The 20,591-nt window shown below is 36.1% G+C and overlaps 1 protein-coding gene across 2 annotated transcripts; it reads right to left on the bottom strand.

Moving 5' to 3' along the window:
• Positions 1-315: 315 nt before the first annotated feature.
• LOC112047794 (rhomboid-related protein 3) lies at positions 316-20,378 on the bottom strand. Of its 2 annotated transcripts, none has more exons than XM_024085037.2 (6): positions 20,126-20,378; positions 11,881-11,993; positions 10,037-10,154; positions 5,948-6,133; positions 5,337-5,609; positions 316-4,602 (listed from the first exon to the last, which is right to left on the bottom strand). In XM_024085037.2, the coding sequence occupies exons 2-6, from the start codon at positions 11,991-11,993 to the stop codon at positions 4,363-4,365; spliced, it is 930 nt and encodes a 309-aa protein (XP_023940805.1). In that variant the 5' UTR covers positions 20,126-20,378; the 3' UTR covers positions 316-4,362. The 2 variants fall into 2 exon arrangements, with proteins under 2 accessions (XP_023940805.1, XP_023940806.1); XM_024085038.2 differs by having other exon boundaries at positions 316-4,599.
• Positions 20,379-20,591: the final 213 nt, after the last annotated feature.

The raw sequence follows: 20,591 nt of genomic DNA, 5'->3' as shown, positions 1-20,591 counted from the left end.
AAAGGACACACAATCATGTAGAAAATTTCACTTAAAAGTGGCCAATTTTGCTTTGACAGTTTTAGAATTATTGGTAAAGAAAATTATACCTAAAGTCCTTTATATATAGTCCAATATTTAATAAAATCCCAAATTCAGAGTAAATTCAACTATAAGGATTGAGCTTAAGGTTGAATTTTCAAATGCGACTACTTATTGAGTGCGTTTGGAGTGTGTTTGGCACTCATTGAGTTTGGGACGTTTTTCGGTCGTTGATTGCGCATCCACTTTTTAATAGGAGATCGATGGGGTTGAATTTAAATTAAACGTCAAGAATAGTTTTCAATCAATTTTAATAGTTTATCATTCACTTTTAATCATATTCAATCTTATTTTTTCATATAATCACATAATTAATAATTATTTACGATTCACGCTTAAAATAAATTTAAAATAAATTAAATGAAAACACTCTGCAATAATTTATACACAAAAAAAAAATCAGTCGGCATGTGACATTATTTGATTCGTATTAAAAGTATACAATCAACTTTATAATAATAGGAATCAGGCACATCATAATAATTACAATAATATTAATCTATTTACTAGTGAGTAAAGCAAAGCCAACGAGACTAAATAAAGAAAGATAAAGACGTTATCCTGACTTCCAAAGAAAAATAGAAGATACTTATTGACATAACCCGCACGAAATTAACATCAAAGACATACAATAGGGTAGTTGACTCATGTATACATGGAATAAAGATCCGAAATATATCGATATCAATTATTGATAAAAGATAATGATTTAAAAATTTTACATAATTTTAAAATTTTTCCAAGCGTCAAAAACCCTCAATATGTGACGTCACGATATTACTTGATGTCGATAAAGGAATAAACGTCAAAGTAATAATTTTGTGAAACACTAAACTGTTTGGTTTAGTGTTTACGTGACGTCATGAAACGAAAAAATATAGACCATTATTGCTGTTAGCGTTGTGCCAAAAAATTATTTTAAAAATTAAAATTTTCATGTAATCAATCACGTCTCAAAAAATATGATATTTTTTAATCCAGTTGAAAGATAATGGACAATTTTATCCTTTTTAACCGACTTCCAAAAAGGAGGAGGTTTTACGTTCGGCTGTATGTATGTTTTTTTTTTTTTTTAAATAGTGTCAGATACCAGCTAACACTTTATTCGCACGGAATCAAATTAATATAAGTTAACATTCTTTATCTGTTCTCGATGGCTTTACTGATAACATGTGTTCGTTAAAACATCGAATCTTCATACCGTAGAGGTACACTCAAGTGAACTAGTGGACGAATCACTTTACGTATTTATTTAGTGAACATAACAAATTGATCCCATATAAAACAAAAACTCACTTTTGAGCATAATAATCATAATATTACAGAATAAAAAAACGTTGTAATTGAGCAATTACACAATATACGCGTTTATAACACTCATTTACAAATAAGTAAAGCGAATAATATTTTTTTTTCTCGTTCTGAGCAATCATTTGAAGTAGACATTAAAATCAAGTTTCGCATTCGAAATTTACACAGAAAGGGAATTCCATTACTGGAGCATGGACGCCATTTTATACTAATCTTTGGTGTGCTGGGCATAGAGCTGCCTGTCCACCAGTTGATGTGATGTTGATAAGTTGTGATGTTGGTTGTGATGTGCTTCTATGCCATCAATAAGTATTGTGTAACTTTTCTTATCTGTGGCGAACTATACTAAGTTTTGTTTTTTAAAGAGAACCTTAGCTGTGTTTTATTAAGTAATATTGTCTGTACTTAATAAAGAGCCACAGCAAAAATATTGAATCTTACGTTAATGACCTTTTAGAAAAGGTATACTATACGTTAGAGAGAAACTATAAACTGGAAATTCAGAAGGTAAATTAATCTGTAGAAGAACCATAATAAGTTACGATATAGGGATCAGACGGATTGGCGCATACTATAAAAAATGTGTCTGTGACTATGATAGCCACGTTGTAATTATTGTTCTTATTTCTTAGTTGTTTCTAGTTAAAAGTTTTAAAGCATAATGATCCTTTCATTTTTCTGAGCTAAGATAAGTACTTATTTTACCGATTTAATTTCTGATATTTATAATATGGTTCTACAAAATTTTTTAATTACAAAATTATCTTCCTGGTGGAAAGGCAGCATAACAACACTGACTCTCAACGAAATGCCTTCAACGGTACCGTTATAGAAAATCAAGAATCAACTATTTATTTAAAAAAAACCTATAATTAATTAGATACGGCATTTGGTCGAGTTGTCAGTCCTCACTGAACATTATATACTGTGTTGCGGTAACGCCTTCAAATCACTTCTCTAATACTAGTAATATGGACAAGTTTACAAGTTGTAAGCTAATGATTAAAGTATAGAATAAAGTAGCATCGTGCGAGTTTTCCATGGCGTAACCATAGTATCTAAGGCCCGTGGCAAATTCACTGGCCCTAAAATCATGTAGGGCCCATTCGTGGGCCTGGGTCAGTTTGCCACTCTAATTACGCCACTGTTTCCGTAAACCAAATAAGGGCATTTTATAATGATAGGATTTTGATTCAAAAATACTTATCGACTATTGCAATTATGATTCAAATTACAATTTTTCTACGCTTATGGCAACAATGATAAAATACCTACTATTATTTTTTTTAATATGTAACATTAATATTTTTTTTATTGTAATATAGGTATCACTACATTATAGCGCAAAATAGCGCCAAAATATATTTTAAAAGGAATGTCTATCACCAGTCCAGCTTACTAGTATTATAGAGGTTAGTGCTTTCAACCTATATACTACGGACGTAGATAGTTGGTACAAAAATAGTTCACCTATCCTATACCATTAAGGGCCAAAAGACATTCACACTCAACGACGTCTTGTTACGATACGATATCGTCTCGCGAATATTTACAACGAGTATGCAAAAACTCACTGCACAAATTACGATATAAATTTTAATAATATGTATACGACAAGATATCGTACCGTGTTGATGTCGCATCGTATCACTATACGACGTAGTATCGTGTGTGTTTTAACCCAAAGACTACTTAACAATTAAGTATCGTGAGGAGACCGCATCGGGTATGACAGCGGAACATCACAAAGGCACAGTCTTGCACTGTGCAAGGTAACGGAACATAACATAGATTAAAAATAAAATGTATACAGCTGATCTACTCTTTATGACATTTGAATTTTTGCATAACAGTCAAAACGTATTACTCATTTGCAAACAAACACCAACCAAATACGCAATTAGAGGTGTTTACAATATATATAACCGTAGATAAAACATCTACGAATATTGTTTCAAATGATAAAGAAAAAAATATGTTACAAATTGCAGTAACGTCAATAATTCTGTTTAAATGCAGTGAATTAAAATGTCATAGAGAATCACATACAGTTATCTGTAACAAACTTGCATTTAGCAATCACGATTACTACCAACAATCGCGTGGCGACACGTACAAAACCGTCAAGTTGACAGATTTAGCTGTCAAACCGGTTGACAAGTGCTGTCAGCGTGACAGTTTTATATGACATGACAGCCCGCTTAAGAGCAGGAATGGATAAAAAAAAACCTAAAAATACAGCAGGCAAAGACATACATTCGTTCGGCCTCCTCAAATAATGCTACTTATCGCGTATCACACTAAGGTAAATTGACTAGGCGTATTGTGAGTCGGTCACGGTCACGTGACTGTATCTTTAGGCTTCGACTTAGAGCAACTAACATTATTATATTAAAGCGTGGTAATAAGCCCGATATACACGACCCACGTGTATCGTATCGTATGCGTATCGTGTGGACTAAAGACCATCGTATAGACCATCATTGAAACATTGTCTGAAGATTAATTTTCGTTTGGCTGCAATATTTATGTATTTTAATTAAGAACATTTTTAAACATTTTCGTGATTGAATGACATAAATGAGAAAATACTAATATATTTTACAACATCATACGAAAGTTGACTAATTAAGCGATAAACGTATAAACGTATCACTGCATCTTTTATGATGCAAAGGTAAATTTACATCGATAATACCATATTTTGGTAAAAAATTAAATTAAATTACAAACGTCACCAGAGCCCTATATCACGACATATGATACATACAACATTACGTTACGACACGAAACTTGCAAAACGTGACACAAACAATACCTAAACAAACGTCATAACGCAAACTAACGTCACATCCAATGCACTTTAAAAATGACGTCACATTGGTACGACCAAACAATACTGATAAACGCTATACGATACGATACACCAGGAGCACGGAGCTACGAAACAACATCGAAGCCTGTGACAGATCAGAAGCCGGCGTCGGGCGGCGGGTCGGGCGGCATGTAATGCAGCTCGTCCACCGGCGCGCTGAACACGTTGTACAGTACCGCGAAGAGCGTGCACGCCGCGTAGGCGCCCAGCGCTGCCCACCACAGCAGCCGCTCCCACAGCCGCTGCTGCGCGTGCTTCAGTACCAGCAGCCCGATGGTGAGCCCGGCGAGCGCGCCCGCCACGTGCGCCGCGTACGACACCGGCGGCGCTTCCTGCTTTACAAACGATGGAAAACTTTAGTTTATGTAACCTATTGGATTTATAGTCGCAGCATCGATCTCCTAATAAAAAGTGGATGCACAATCAGCGACAAAAAAACATCCCAAATCAATGAATGCCAAATACAACTTCTTGGCACTCAATCCAAGTAGTCGCATTTGCAAATTCAACCTTAAACTCAATACTTAAGGTTGAATTTGCTTTGAATTTGGGATTTTGTCGAATATTGGACTATATTTAAAGGCCTTTAGGTCCTTATAACTTTCTTTACCAATAATTCTTAATCTATCAAAGCAAAATTGGCCAGTTTTTAAGTGACATTTTCTACATGATTGTGCGTCCATTTATTATATGAGGTCAATGCACGCGAGTTTTAAATATTTAATGTAAGACCATTACGTCGGTCACTGACGATCAACTCTGCAACGCACGTTGGGATGTGGACAGTGAAACAAATATCGCTGCAGACTTGATCATCAGTAGCTGAGCGTTATAGCTAGCTTCCAAATTGAATTTTAAAAAATCAAAACTGAACTTTTTTATAGCTTAAAAGTCTGGAAGCTCTATTATTCAAATTTTAGACCAATGTCAATATTTGTATTCATTTCAACAATATTTTTTTTTAAATATATATTTGTACGTTTCATTAAAATAATATTTGGAAAATTAAAATATTTCAACAAGTATACAGAATCAATGTTTTAATGGATGGCATAAATCTATAACTCACCTTAGTATACCTAGCGTGAACTGCAAAGCCGACGTCACACGACGCGACCGCAAGCGCGGCGACCAATCGCACCGCGCCGTAGCGCATCGCGTGGAAGTTCAACAGCGCGTTGGCTAGGTGAGCGGCTAACAGCGCGTACACACCACCCGACGCGCCCGCGAGACACACGTCCGGATCTAGCACCGACGCTGCGAGCGACCCGCCCAACACACCGGCAAGGTACACCGCACCGCACCTCACCGCTCCGTGCACCATTTCTAAAGGTAGTCCAACCTGGAAACATAATAAGACCTCTAATTAGTTACTTTAAAGTTTTTAATGTTAACATTAACACATACAAATATTGCCCAAAAAAACGGCCTAATGGTGTTTTTTTATAATGTCGTTACCACACGACTGAAGGAAAAGTTCTTACTCTCTCACTACTTCGTTTTCAAGTGTGCGTAAAGAAGTTTTACTCAAAAAATCTACTGTTGCTTCCAGTGTACAGATGTAGGGATATTATACTTATGTTTGATTTAACGTCATAAAGGCATGGTATTGATCAGGGTTGAATATCTTGACAAATTAGGACTTCTTCTTTAAATAAAGTAAAATAGTGCAGCACTTACCGCTAACTGTACAAGCAGGTTGAACGCGAGGTGCAACCATCCGGCATGCACAACACTGTAGGTGAGAAACCGCCACAGCTCTCGTCTCCTGTCGGGGCGATACACCAAAGGCGAGTCGACCGGCACGGGGCCCGCCGCGGCCGCAACTCCGCCTGCACCCCATGCGTACCACGCGAATACTCCTAACTGCAAACAACAACATAAGTTATATTTACAATACATAATCATATTATATAAATTAATCATTAAAATAATGGATAGGGTGACACATCCGCTAAATATATTGTACATGTTATTTCATTAGTGGAAATAGGGTATTTAGTTTCTTTTTGATAAACAATCAATTCATTATAATAAAATATAACGGTCTATACAAGTTAAAGTAGACCGGTAGTCCCTTTGTCTATCCGACCGTATAAGACCTCGACCAGAATAATAAAACTGTGTTTCCGTTGTATAACGGATATCCGAACGAAATCTGCAGTTTTTCAATTAGTAATGCAAATATACAAGTATGTATATAATGAATTATTTTACAATTCAAGCTACTTTTCTATATTTAAGAAGATATTTTTATCGTTAAGATGTGATTGGGGTTGTACTTATGTCGGAACGTGTGTAGGGCGCTTTAATTTAACTAGGTGTATAAAAATGTACAGTTAGAAATATAAAACTGAGCAATAACAAGAAAAACCATTTTTCTGAACAGGCTATTATAGTATAATACATTTATTTTATTCTTCTTAGTTAAAACAGTTTTAGACACACTTGAGAACTAAATAATAATTACCGAACATTAATATTTCGTACTAGCCGGCGCCCGCGACTTCGTCCGCGTAAAACTCGATGTAAACTTTCAACTACCTATCCCTACTACTATATCCTACCCCTACCTACCCCTACCCTACTTTTCTGGTTGATTTTTTACACCTTGTGTCCGAAAAACCCAAATATCTTACGGAACCCTATTTTTTTCCAAAATAAAATTAAGCCTATGTTACTTGTGGATAATGTAGCTTTCGAATGGTAAAAGAATTTTTAAATCGGTCCAGTAGTTTTTGAGCCTATTCATTACAATCAAACAAACAAACATACAAATATACAAACAAAGTTTTCCTCTTTATAATATTAGTATAGACAAAACGTAATAAAATTACTTTTTAACTTAAGCAAATAAAATAACTGACGGTGGAGTTTAGAAATATACCAAACGAAATATTAATATTCGGTCGCCCACAAAGCCTTAAAACCGAATAAATATCAGTTAATTACCCGCCCAGTAAATAAGCAAACCTAATTGGCTATGGTGTGCTATGGTCAAAGTTTCGTACAATGATTTCAGTTCGTTTATGATCACGATAAACATCAACACGAACACGTAGATTTCTAATACCTTTCATAAGCAATAAAAAAAAGTAATCAACTTTATGAGAAATATGCGTAGGTACCTACAACACGCAAAAAACGCAATGCATCTTCCATTGGGTGCTATTGTCTGATGGAAAGTTTTATGTGGTAAAGAAATTTTTCCGCAATTTCACGGAAATATGATATTGTAAGAGTGAAAATCTTTTGAATATAATCTGTGTGTCTATTCGCAATCTCGATCGCTTTTGGAAAATGGAAATCACCGGACCCTTCTGAAATCAGATTTGTGGTCATCATCATCATCATCGTTAATCATTATCCTATTTTTACAGCTCACTACAGGGCCTGGGCCTGTAGCCATGTGGCACGTCGATTCTCTTACGATAAACGCTAACGCTTCGAAAACTAACAAAATGTATGGGAATGACATTCGTAATCGACAGGTCACGTGATCAAGTCGATAGAATCTGTCAATCTTGTACATTTTGTTACTTTTCGAATAGTTTGTAGAAAGACGTGCCACATGGCTAGAGGCCCAGGACTTTTCTCCTTATACGAGAGAGGAAATGGAGCTTAGACCCACCACGCTACTTGAATGCGGATTACTGAGCTTAGAGTGATAATGTTAAATTCATTAACGACCATTAACAGATGTTAATGATAATGTCTGGGACCGATTTCTTTCCGCCAAATTTTTTGAGAATTTTCTTAGAAGAAAACTCAGTATTCCATAGCACGACCGAGGATTAAAAGTTAGAACCCAAGACCTCGTTATCCGAAACCATGTAGGCTAACTACTGTACCAACGAGGCAGAGAATAATTGAGGCTCGATGAAGCGGACAATAGGTACATTTTCCGGCAATTAGGCCTTGACGTGTGTTTACTTATTCATTGAGGGAAACCCGCTCGATCTGTGTCCTATCGATATCGAACTGTAGCTAACGTAAGGCTCGCTCTACACTGTGCTGAAACCGATTACCGAATCGATTTGACATTAATGTAACATGTAAGTAAATTACCGTTAAGCTAGCATTTAGAAATTAGAAACACTGCTGACCATCAAAGAAAGAAACGCTGCTCCTTTAAACGGGTTTTCAGGCGGCTCAGCATCGTGATGTTTGTAAGTCCCTACAAAAGACGTGTCCTGCAGGGATATTATGTAGCTCGGTGTACCATTCTATTAATGAGTCACTACATCGTTTTTCATCGTTTTATTTTCGTTTATATTTTATTTTCGTTATTGCAAATATCATTTATCATTCAAATATCATCAAACATTGTTTTTTCAACGAAATTACATAATTATCGTCATTTTACGTAAAGTTACATTAGTATAGTAATAGAAGTAGCATGTATTAACGTTATTTTAATAAAAAACTGACATTTACGTAATTCTGTTGAAATATTCATGTCAGATGATTGTTAAAACAATACATCATTGCCACTTAATGTAAAATGGCGTAGTCAAGGACATTTCGTAGAAATACCAGTGTAAGAACATCACAAAAACGAAAATACGATGAAAATCGATGTAGTGATTGATTGTTCGAATGGTACACTGAGATACATGATAAGGCAGCTGCAGTGGACGTCCATCGGCTGATATGTTTATGACGTTGATGATACCCAAGATATACTTATTTTTCTTAGCGTCAAATGCAGATTTTTCTAGTTTTATAAATTTTTCTTACAAAATCTTACTAATTTTACGTTATTTTTTCTTTACTAATCCCTTTTTACAGCTACGAAAGCTTCCAAATTCCTTCATGAATTAAGAATCGTAATGAGTGTGTAAATTATCTGTCTGCCAATCCGCATTGGGCCAGCTGCAGCGTGGTGAACTATTAGCCTAACCGCTCTCATTCTGAGAGACTCGAGCTCGGCAGTGAACCGAATATGAGTTGATAATGATGATGATGATGAATGAGTGTACCTTAGTAAGGGTGCATACCCTAATAGACAACCTTAAGCACGCCTGATAATGACATACGGCGCCTAAACGTGCGGTGAATCAATGTGTGACGAGCACCGTTCAGCGGCGTGCGCGCGCGTCGATTGTTGTGATTCACGTAAACCGCTTGTTTGCACGGATGTGAAATCCGCAATTACACTTTTTAATTAACCGAAGCAACTAGAGCGGCTATCGGGCGAAGCGCTCGCCGTAGAAAGTGATGCACCGATTTTCTAGTCCCCCTAACGGCAAATAATTCATATATTCACAACAACTGTGCATAATTTTCAAACGTATGACCACGGTTAGGTGTAGACTATCGTATTGTGATTTTACTTACACACAAATACTTTTCCAGTGGTGGGAATCGAATCCACGGATGCAGATCTATCCACTGATTACCTAACACAAGACGGATATCCTGAGTTCGATCTCCGACTGAAGTTTGAAGTTTTCTTAATTGGTCCAGGTCTGGCTGGTAGGAGGCTTATGCCATGGCTAATCACCAACCTTTTACTACCGATTTTATACTAAATCTTTGGTACCGCCACGAAGTCGTGTAGAAACCGAAAAGGGTGTGAATTTTCCTCTCCCAACAAGTTAGCCCGCTTCCATCTTAGATTGCATCAGCACTAACCATCAGTTGATATTGTAGTCAAGGGTTAACTTGTAAAGATAAAAATAAATCTCAACCGTCCAATTGAATGTGCGACGTGGGTCCATAACTCTATGGATACTCCTGGCAAAGTAAATGACGCCATAAACTCACCTCTAGTAAAGTAACACATATGATGAAGAAGGGCGGTGGACAACACGTGTACCGCTCCTGGTAGTACTTGCGGTCCCTCTCCTCGGGGAGCACCTCCATCGCTACGAGGTGCACCATCCTGTGACAATTACGAGTCAATCAGCAAAAATATTAAAAAAAAAACATTGAAATCCGTGAAAAGTAATGGGAAATCAGAAAAATATGCACTATGACGAAACAAGTGATTACACAATAAGTTAGTAGGCAGAGGTTTAACAGACAAAAACTGTTTCCCTAAAAAAGAAAACATTTCAATACGTAAACAGTAATGGGAAATCCTCAAAATATGTACTCCTAAGCAACAATGAAACAAGTGTTACTACACAATTTGTTATAATTATTGCTATTTGGTTAGGTAGAGAAGGGTGTCAGGTGACTTTATCAGACAAAAAAATGTTTCTCAGACATCCCATTGATGTTTTTATCGCACTACCCAACAGCCTATTCTCTACAATCAGTTTCGTTGAGTTAATGGCAAACATATTATAATTACGCGTTTAAATATTACACAATTTATCTCATAATTAATAAGTATTTTTTTTAACAGCTACAGTGTCTCAAATGACGACGAAAAACAGTGTTATGTGAAACCTGCATATATGAGAATTTTCTTAATTCTCTACATGTGTGGCCGTATTGGGCCAGCGTGGTGGACTATTAGATAACCCCTCTCATTGAGGAGTCTCGTGCTCAACGGTAAGCCGAATATGGGTTTGTTAAGGATGATACTACGGATGATGCATTCAGTATCCTTGCCGGTAGACAAGGCTATGAACTACTGAACATCATGTGTGTGTCGATGTGTCGAACGATGTGTGATGTCGTCATGTAAGTACGAGTTACTGAGAAAACGATTTCGCAAAAAAATCTAAACGACCTGCTGAATGTAATAAATTGCTTACTTTTACGCCAAGGGGTTTATTGACGGTGTTGTAATTTATTAAACGTTTTTATTACATGAAAGCACACTACATGTCAATGTGACACGACACAACCTAAAAAATTTGTAACGACCTCAACAAACGGTTCTGTTGGTTTTTTATACATTTCAAACGCGAACACTTATAATTTTTGCCGTTGTGTACAATTGTTTTCTAGTTTAACTGTTGGTTTTGTTACATTGCACTGGAATTTTTGTATTGTACCAAACATTGTTGTGAAATTGTTACATTGACATCGATTTGTCACGGCATATCCGATCTGCTTTATTTTACTATCTATATTATATACTTATCTATGGTCACTTTGGCCGATATATTTTGACAAATGTGTTTTATCTCTCCGAGGTAAAGGGGTGTAGCATCACCAACTTCTGAACTACGGGATCAAAACTGGGAATTGTTTGTAACTAAGAAGAACCCAATATAGTTCGATGCACTAGTCAAACTCTGGATTGATCTAGTTAAACAGGTTAACCATTGGACTGACATCTAAATGTGCTGCTAGGATGCCAAGGAAAGTCAACTCCGCACCGGAAAGTGCGGAGTTTGTCTTGCATACTTGCATCGCCCGCAAAAAGGATTGACGACATCAAGCGAATCGCAGGAGGAAGGCGGCTCAGAACTTTGGCGTTTGGAAGTCCCGGGTCCCAAAGGTGTTAGAATCAGGTCCCCGCACCGGAAAGCACAGTATTGGTCGATCCTCCGCAAGATAGACTGACATCAAGCGAGTCGCTGGATGCAAGCTGAGTGGCTCACGACGGTGGTGTTTAGAAATTTCTACAAAAGGCATGTGTTCTCAGTGCGGGTCTATTGACTATTGTGAAGATGATGTGCGATGGCTGTAAGTACGATATGGGTCCATACCTGGCAAATAGTGTGGGGTCTTCGAGAAGGAGATGGAAGTCGTTCTCAGAGCTGACCTCGCGGTCTCTCTGGTGCACGGCGCATCTATAGCTTCGTGTGCGCTTGCCGCTCATCTGAAACAAAACAAACATTGTTACAAAAAATCTATTACATGTCTTATCTTATGCCGCTGCCACACAATGATCCTCGTGTTGCCGCGACAATCGTTTACCCCGTACTAGGATTTTGACTTGCACTCGCGCCAACAAAATTGGGAGAGATGGGCAGGACGAGCGGCATGATATGCGGCAGGATGGGTAACGTCGCCACACTACGTCTCTGCTTACTTCCCTCGCTACTTTCCATGCCACTCGTGGGTGGCGCGCGGGCACAGAAAACATATATACAAGTTAGGATGCCGATGCTGATGATCGGTTTAGCAGCACTCCATGATTTTGACGACCATTTCAATGTCGTGGAGGAGATCTTAGAATTATTGGTCACTTCTTTATATGATAGACCATTATATTTAAGTAAAAATGTCTTTCCTCGATTTTAGAATCAATGAGTAATTCGTCTTCTTTCTTTCCTTCATTTTGCACATTTCATGTGTATGCGTAACTTTGCAGTGGAAATTAATTAATTAGAAGTCGGTTAATGAATTAAATCAAGTAATGAATTGTTACTGGAAACTCTGACCACAATAACGCAAATGCATGGAATGATTATAGCAGGTAACAAACATTATATACCTATAACTTCACCAAATGCGTAAGTTCCTTAACCAATCGAAGGCAAAATGGCCAAACCAATTACATTCATAAAGAGATTGATTTATGTAAATTATCCTCATAATTATGATAGTTATATCTGGGAAAAAATAAATTATCCTCAAAGGTTTTGTATATGTGGAATAAATAAATTATTAAGCAATTAAGAAAGTATATAAAAATTGTTTTTTTGTTTATTTTCGAAATGACTATTGCATTTTGCGCAGCAAATCGATGCAGGATATCCACAATCATTAATTATGATAAATTGTCGTCAAGTCGTGTTCCAAGATTGCTTTTGTTTTAGATGAAAAACCTCTGGAATACCAAAATATATCGATATAATAAAATAAAACAAAATATGTATATAATATAGGAAATATCTTAGCCATCCATGGATTCTTCGTACCGGTGAATCCATCGTGTGGCAGAGAGAAAAGTTCTGAGCAGATCCCCGGACTTGTAACCGATGGGTGTAGGATTAAGGACATCCTTGACAATCAACTAACACTCCCTTTCTCCGCTCATGTTGTTCTCCCTGCCTAGCCAAATTTGGTAAGATCTTACTAGAGCTTTGGAAACTCTTTCTAATATATAACTTGCTGCACTTCTAGTGAGGCCAAGGTCTTTAAGAAAATTATACAGAGGTTTTGCTGGTAATCCTCTCATTTAAAAATGCACAACGTTTACGTTTCACTTCGGCCGGCACTCTCGTTGATTTTTTTATTGGCATATTATGATATATGCAATTATAACACTCAATTAGCTCCGCGACACCCTTTAGAAAAACACCTTTAAAGATCTGTAAGAACAGAGTTTGATCTGAATAATTGCCTTGCTACGAAGCAGGCTCTAGTTCAATTACATAGTTTTATTCAATACTTGAAGTGACTACAATATCTTTGTCTTTGGTAAAAGGGAGGCACCATGCTATCCATCGAAAATAAAACGGCACGTATCGTTTGTTGTGTTCTTGTTGGTTGGCCATGATTTAAAATAACACGCGTTAAAGTTCATTAGCATTTTCATTTCAATGAACGTAGACATAAGTGCGAGGATTTCCATTCTTGTTCCTTTTCCCTTTGAGGTGTCGCGTTGACACTCGCGTATTCGTTTACGAATTATTTCTTGTTTTTGCCACATTACAAAGTTTGCGAATATACTATATAATATATTTCAAAGTAAGTGCCTACCTGTAAAGTAAAGTTACCAGGTTTTGTTGAAGTAACTTCATATGGGATCACAAACCACTACGTAACGTAACGCGTTACCACGCCGCTCTCTCTGGCTTCCCTTTCTGTCACGCATACGGCAGCAGGTTTATTGGTTATCACTTCTGTCGAGCGTCCCGAGACGCACAATTTTTTTCATTTAACTAAAGAACGCCCACGACAGCGTCAGTCTTTAATTAGTTTTTCTGTTTTTGTAGCAATTACTTTAATACGTCCGATCTTAAAGATAGGCAGCCTATAATATATATTTTATAAGTCTGGCAAGTTTGTTGATGACACTGCCATGATATGCGAGCGACGGGGGAGAAAAACTGAGCGGGTGTGAAATTGTGCGTGCGAGGAAGAGAGGCGTATCAGTCGTGGGTTTTTCATTCATCGCTATACGCCCCACGGCCCCGCGGACCATCGCGAGCGAACGAAGTTGCCAAGCTTTCCTTAGATTATTGTTGAGCAAAGCAAATAAGAGCTACAGACTTATGTACGTGTTTTGCATTTCGTTTTTCTTTTTTTTTTAATGCACATCCCATGCCCCTAAAAAATCTCAGAAAACCATCAAAGACGCCGCCCGTTTTTTTTCGAAATTATAAAATTATAATTGTATCTACCTACCTAATTGTAGGTAGGAACCTACTTTTTCTAAAACAAACGGTGAATTTGTGATGATAGGCATCTTATAACATAGCGTGTGAAACCTAATTAAAACAATATCATATTAATTAAACGTTTTACTACATTAGAAAGAATTATACCTAGGTACCTACCTAATTAGTAAATAAATTTTCAGTTACGCTAAAAAAATATAGTGTTATTTAATTTAATTCATCTAGATAGGTAAGTACCTACTTACCTAGGTATCTATTACTTTCAGAAATTATAATTATAATCTAAACATAAAGTATGGACTAGACTAGTAGGTAGGTATAACGGTTTAGAATAGATAAGCACTGCTATAGAATCATTTGTCATCACTCTATCACTATAATTTAATAATCTTTGAGATTTATAAATTAAAATGCAACAAAATATTGTTTTGGAAGATTTCTCATTGTTTGTCTACGGAATTCATAATCGTTGCTTATTGTGAGAACACGGGGATACAATATAGTCTATGACACTCACAAATAACGTGGCTTTCTAGAGGTAAAATAATTATCAAAACCAGTTCAGTAGGAAGATCCAGAGATTACTCCTTACAATGCCACAAACTTTACCTCTTTATAAATATAGATTATTATAGCGAAATAAGAATAACTAGTGCGAAAAGTCTTGATACTTCTGATTATTCTTATTAAATTAGCGCAAACGTTCACTAATATAGATTATAGTATATTATAGTAGTCTTGATACTTGAGATGTTTTGAGTTTTAATTCGGAAGTTGTAAAGAGTTTGCATTCGACGTCGCGACTTCCGAGGGTGGATTACGAGTAATGGCCCGCAGTCCGCGACACGGTCTCGCCAAGGCGGCGGGCGCGGCGGCTGGCTGGCAAGCAGCCAAGCCTATCGACCGCGACCATCATCGCGCTATCGATAAGAATACGACGAACTCTAGCGTAGTGGATGTCGTGCCGCACCAGTCCATTTTTTTTTCCTTTTTTTTTTAAGAATTTTTTGCCATATTTTTTATAATATGACCAATATTCCCATTCCCCTCCAACTAGTGCTGAAAGACTAGTGAAAGACTGTGCTAGGAGCGGGTACGACAATAAACGAACGACTAACGGGGTGAGGACCACCCCTCGGTGATGAGTCCAACCGCTCTTACTTTTGAGCTATTGAGGCTTATTTACTTTCCTTACTTTAATTTAATAATCTCCTTACTTTATAAGTAAAATGTCCGGATTTTTCAAATTTTTAAACGACGACTACTATTACATTAGGTGGTTTTAGTAGTTTTAATGTTGCACCTGGGAAAGCCTTTCACGGGTCATGCCAACGGTCCCGGTCATTGTCAATGACATCATGTGAACGTGATCGTTGCAAAATAAAACATTATCACATTATCACATGAAAAGTCCACCAACTCGCATAAGAGGAGCGCGGTGGATCTAAGTCAAGTATAGAGAAGTTTTCTATATTCTTATCACAATTTTAATCAAACAAATAACATATGCTAATACCATTTTTAGACATTATTTATAGCACATAGAATTTCAAGATCGATCTAGCCTAATTAAAATGAAATTGAAGGTTATGTTTTGCTGGTTACCTATGTAGGTACAGGGTAGACATGTCGTTCTATTTGAGCCGGTCATTTGGCGCTTGGCCAGGTTTATCGACCGCCACCCAACACCCCAGCGACGTTATCAATAACCATTAGCCACTTTTAAGCTTTCACGCTAGCCCTAACCCGGAGGCTATTCAATGTTTAAAATACTAAACCAAATTAAACACACGTTTTTACAGAGCACAATCCTGAAGTCAATATAAAATCTTAATTTTGAATTTTAGTATTAAATCTGAATTGAAAAACAACAAAGTATCAAAAACAGTATGAACCAAAATAGTCAAAAAACAAGAGAAAACTACAGCAAAATGTTAATTTCTTTTTTGGAAATCGGTAGAAAATATGAAATGTGAATAGCGACACGGATTCCACTTGACCCCAGTTATCGGAACAGTACAGCTACTATCTTAAAATTATTAAAGCTATAAAACGTTACAATGGCAGTAAACGTTACCAAAAGCGTTTAAACAAAATAACTTTATAAAGTGCCATAACAATGTAAGTTCGCATACTGCTAGGGTGTCCACGAAATGTTCATATGCTAGAATAATAGTTATAAATATATTATATATAAAATGTATACTATGTATACAAATTCACACAAACTACACACACAGATAAGCTAGCAGGCACCCGGGACTTTATCTCCGTGAAAAAGTAATTGCATAGGATTTCATACAAAGCCTCATGAGTGTGGCTATCGTACATACGCAAAAAAAATACTATCCAACTGGTAGTTCGATAGATTAGCGCGTTCAAATAATCAGGCGCTTCCACGGTATACGTTAAAAAAATATTATAGTGCATTTGTTGTATTGTCACCCTACAGGGCAGTGGTAAAGAGCAGGTCGCGCAGGTGGGCGGTATGTAGGTACGGCGGTGAACGACTGGTCGAACTCGCGGCGCAATCCATCGCGGGCCACCGTATTGTCCCCGCGGGACTACGGCCCGCAGTCGTTCAACTCAGTTTCCCACGACACTGCGAAATGCCCAATGCCAAAACCTAAATAGCCTAGACGCGGGGCAGACGCCAGCTATATCTGTCTCAGCAACGCGTATCTATATCTAATTTTGAAAACGGCAACGCGTCGTTAGATTATATTTTATGTAGATGAATGTATTGTAATAATAAACTGCCTAAATTTATTGTTAACAACTGTTACAACGTGTAAAACAATCACAAACCTTATTATAAATTGCAACTTAATCACTGATGAAAAAAAGGAAATATAATTATACAGCGACGCACAAGGCTTGAGCCATTGTGCCATCTCATTCATAGTCTATACAATCAGCCAACAATAAAGTATTCGATGAAGTTAAAATTAATCGATTTTATGATAGAACAATAAATCGATTTTCCGCGGGAATTGCGCGGGCTGGGCGCCAGTGGGCGCAGTGAATCCAACGTGGGCGCCGCGTGAGTCACGCCGACATCCGACACGTCCGATTCGTATCCGGAACCACTAACTAGGCACTATTGCCGTCTCGTCAAACGGGCGCACGAGCCTACGCGACGCAGTACTCATTTCAATAACCCACATTATTATTCATTATTAAAAGTCAAAACTATTGAATACTCAATGGCTTTGATTTAATATTATTATTTTATTAAGTTGTATTGTTAAGATTGTTTTGAGTTCAAGCATTGTTACATCATGCAAGGAGAATTAATTTTATACAATATTTAAAATAACAGGTTTTTCTGTTATAATAATAGAAATAAAAACTGCAATTTTGAAATTAATTTGCATCTGTTGTTAAGTAACCCAGTAATGCTTTTATCATGAATTACTTGATTTGACTATGAATATAAAAGTCACATTCGTGTAGTCCATTGTGAAAAACTAAAAAAATATAGTATACATAAAAATGCAACTTTTCTGATTATCCGCGCAAGTAAATATCCGCGATTATCCTTAATATTTTTTTCATAAAATCTTTTTATAGATAATACGAACACTACAAAAAAGAATTAGATATATTGGTCCAACCGTACATGCGTGATGCCGTGGCTGCGAATTAGGAAACACGGATTCAATTTTATATAGATATTTTGTAGATTAATTACAAAATATTTTGCAATAATTTTTACTTTAATACGTATTAGAGAATTATTGTGATTTGTTGTGTACGTATTTTATACTCGTACGTATAAAATACGTATACGTGCGTAATAAAAGTTAATGGAAAACATTAAAAGATTTTGCAGATACATTTAAGTTAAAAGTCAAATATCTTGTAGCATTGGAAATCTCAATACCTATAACAAATCGGTATACATATTCAACACAATACATAATATAGTATGCTGATTTTAATAATACGTGAAAGCTTAACCGTTAGTCGTTTCGCTAGAGTTAATGACTTCTTTAACCGTACTGCTTAACGAGAGGTTTATCTAAATCTAGCATATTAATGGTAGATTTACTGTGGCGAACTGATGTGTTGGGCACGTGAACTCTGGGAGCGTTCCCACGCGCCCACCTCCGCACTATTATGTTCTAAATTCTAATCTCTTAAAGTCTCTTTACATTATTCCGGTGCCGTGAAAGTACGCTTGTAGATTTGCTAGCGGGAAGTTAATGATTTGCGAAATTTTATTACATACGTTCACTTATGTTTATGAAATATTTCTATACGTTGTCGTATGCAGTATTTTTTTTAATTAGAAATAAAAAAATCCAGATCGCATCGATACTTCGCAGAAAATAAAGAAAGTGTTTATGTAATATATATAATATCTTACTTACTTACGCTATATTTATGTTCACGTTACCGACGTGTCGCGACATGTTACTGCTAGATCTGGCGTATGATCCTTAAAATATTTTGCGTCATACCTATATTTGATAGGATATTGGACAGGTTTTATTTTCTATAGTACTATATTGCAGGACTTGAACGTTTTATATTATTAAGTTTGATAACTAATAATGGAACACAGCAGTCTTATAATGATTATATTACTGCAGATTATATATCAATACTAACGAATCAGTGTACTAATTTTTTGGGTCCAATCAATAAAATTTACAAAAATTGTTTATAGATTAGTTTTACACTTTAGTAAGTAGTTTATAGATACAATACGTTTATGTTGATTATTTCAAAGGTATTGGTGCCTTACTTTAAGTCAATAGCGAATGATCCACATAAATAATAGAGCATAAATCAAATTTCAAATTCCCAGGCAATTTTACACGGTCGTGATTTTAGGTGAAAAGAAATATCGAAGTCAAAGTAAACTCTTTCTTAGAGACTAGATATAATTGTTACTTGATGTCCATATAAACAAAAACGCGGTTGAGTAAAATAAATACTAATGACAAACTATAATATAATAAACAGTCACGTTATTTTACGAAATTACTTAATTTTCAATTTAAAAATATATAATGTGTTGAAATATTTTATTTTTTGATACATATTCTGATAAACGCTATAATACATACATACATTTATTGCACCGCATATCAACTAAGTCATTTAGTAAACAGTATATAATAATAACTAACAATAGTATAATTAGTAAATTTCGTATTATATGTCAACTAACATACGTTAAAGATAGTGAGTGAATAGGCCTGTAAGCGCCTTTTTTCATGTCTTAATTCTTTGTAATATTTGGAACAAATAATGAAAGTATCAAAGTCGTGTAATTGGACTATACTTCTTACACAGAAAATGTAACATGGCTACTGTACCTACCTTGGTAATTTGCTAATAAACTTATATATATATATTTTTAACTATTAGACAACTATATGATATAACTAATTATTTATAGGTATCAATTGAGAAATATTTGCCCCAAGATTAATAAAATTCTGAAAATTTAATCCACGTAAGTGATTTTAACTATCTTTGAAGATCTTCCAGTAGTTGACATTGCATTAAATATAATTATTATGGATTTTTTAATACAAGTATAGAGAAATTCATGTAATATTAAATTAGCAACTGGAATTATTTCTAATTTTTAGGTTACAAAGTTCTGTCAAATCAATGTTCTAAACTGTCAAAACAATAAACTTACCCATCACGCAAAAGTTTTGTTGATATTTTACTTTTGTAACAAACTGTCTTTAAAAATGTTAAAACATTCACAACACTTAGTTATCGCCACTAATAAATGAGGTAGACTTTATAATAATATTTGTTTGTTTGTGCGAATCTATCGATTTCGATATTAAACACGCGATATATCGTAACCGCACTTCGGAATGGATTCGACACAACCTTCCCCTCCGAACGCTCAGCGCCGACTGATTTGAATTTTGATTTGCCCACGTTCGTCTGCCAAGTTTCGTTCGGAATCGGTTTGTCGGGGTTTTTTTTTGTGGCTGTTGAGTGGTGGTTGCTATTTGAGAGGGTGGTTCCGTTTCCGAGTGTGGCAGTGAACTAGTTTGGCTTGAGATTTGAGTTTATTGTCGCACACTCCAGGTGTAAATCATTTGATATTGGATTTTCAATATAGGTGCCTTTTATTACGTCCGTCAAAT

Source organism: Bicyclus anynana, chromosome 11 (assembly GCF_947172395.1).
Source record: "Bicyclus anynana chromosome 11, ilBicAnyn1.1, whole genome shotgun sequence".
Classification (NCBI taxonomy): domain Eukaryota; kingdom Metazoa; phylum Arthropoda; class Insecta; order Lepidoptera; family Nymphalidae; genus Bicyclus; species Bicyclus anynana.
Note: the sequence above shows the minus strand (reverse complement) of the source record. Positions and strands in the feature narration are given on the sequence as shown.

Bases quoted from the DNA above. Each gene is read 5' to 3' on its own strand.
- LOC112047794 (XM_024085037.2), bottom strand. From the start codon at position 11,993: ATGAGCGGCAAGCGCACACGAAGCTATAGATGCGCCGTGCACCAGAGA. The intron at 10,155-11,880 runs GTATGGACCCAT...TAATTGTCACAG, and splicing joins GACCCCACACTATTTGCCAG to GATGGTGCACCTCGTAGCGA. The intron at 6,134-10,036 runs GTGAGTTTATGG...TGTTGTTTGCAG, and splicing joins TATGTGTTACTTTACTAGAG to TTAGGAGTATTCGCGTGGTA.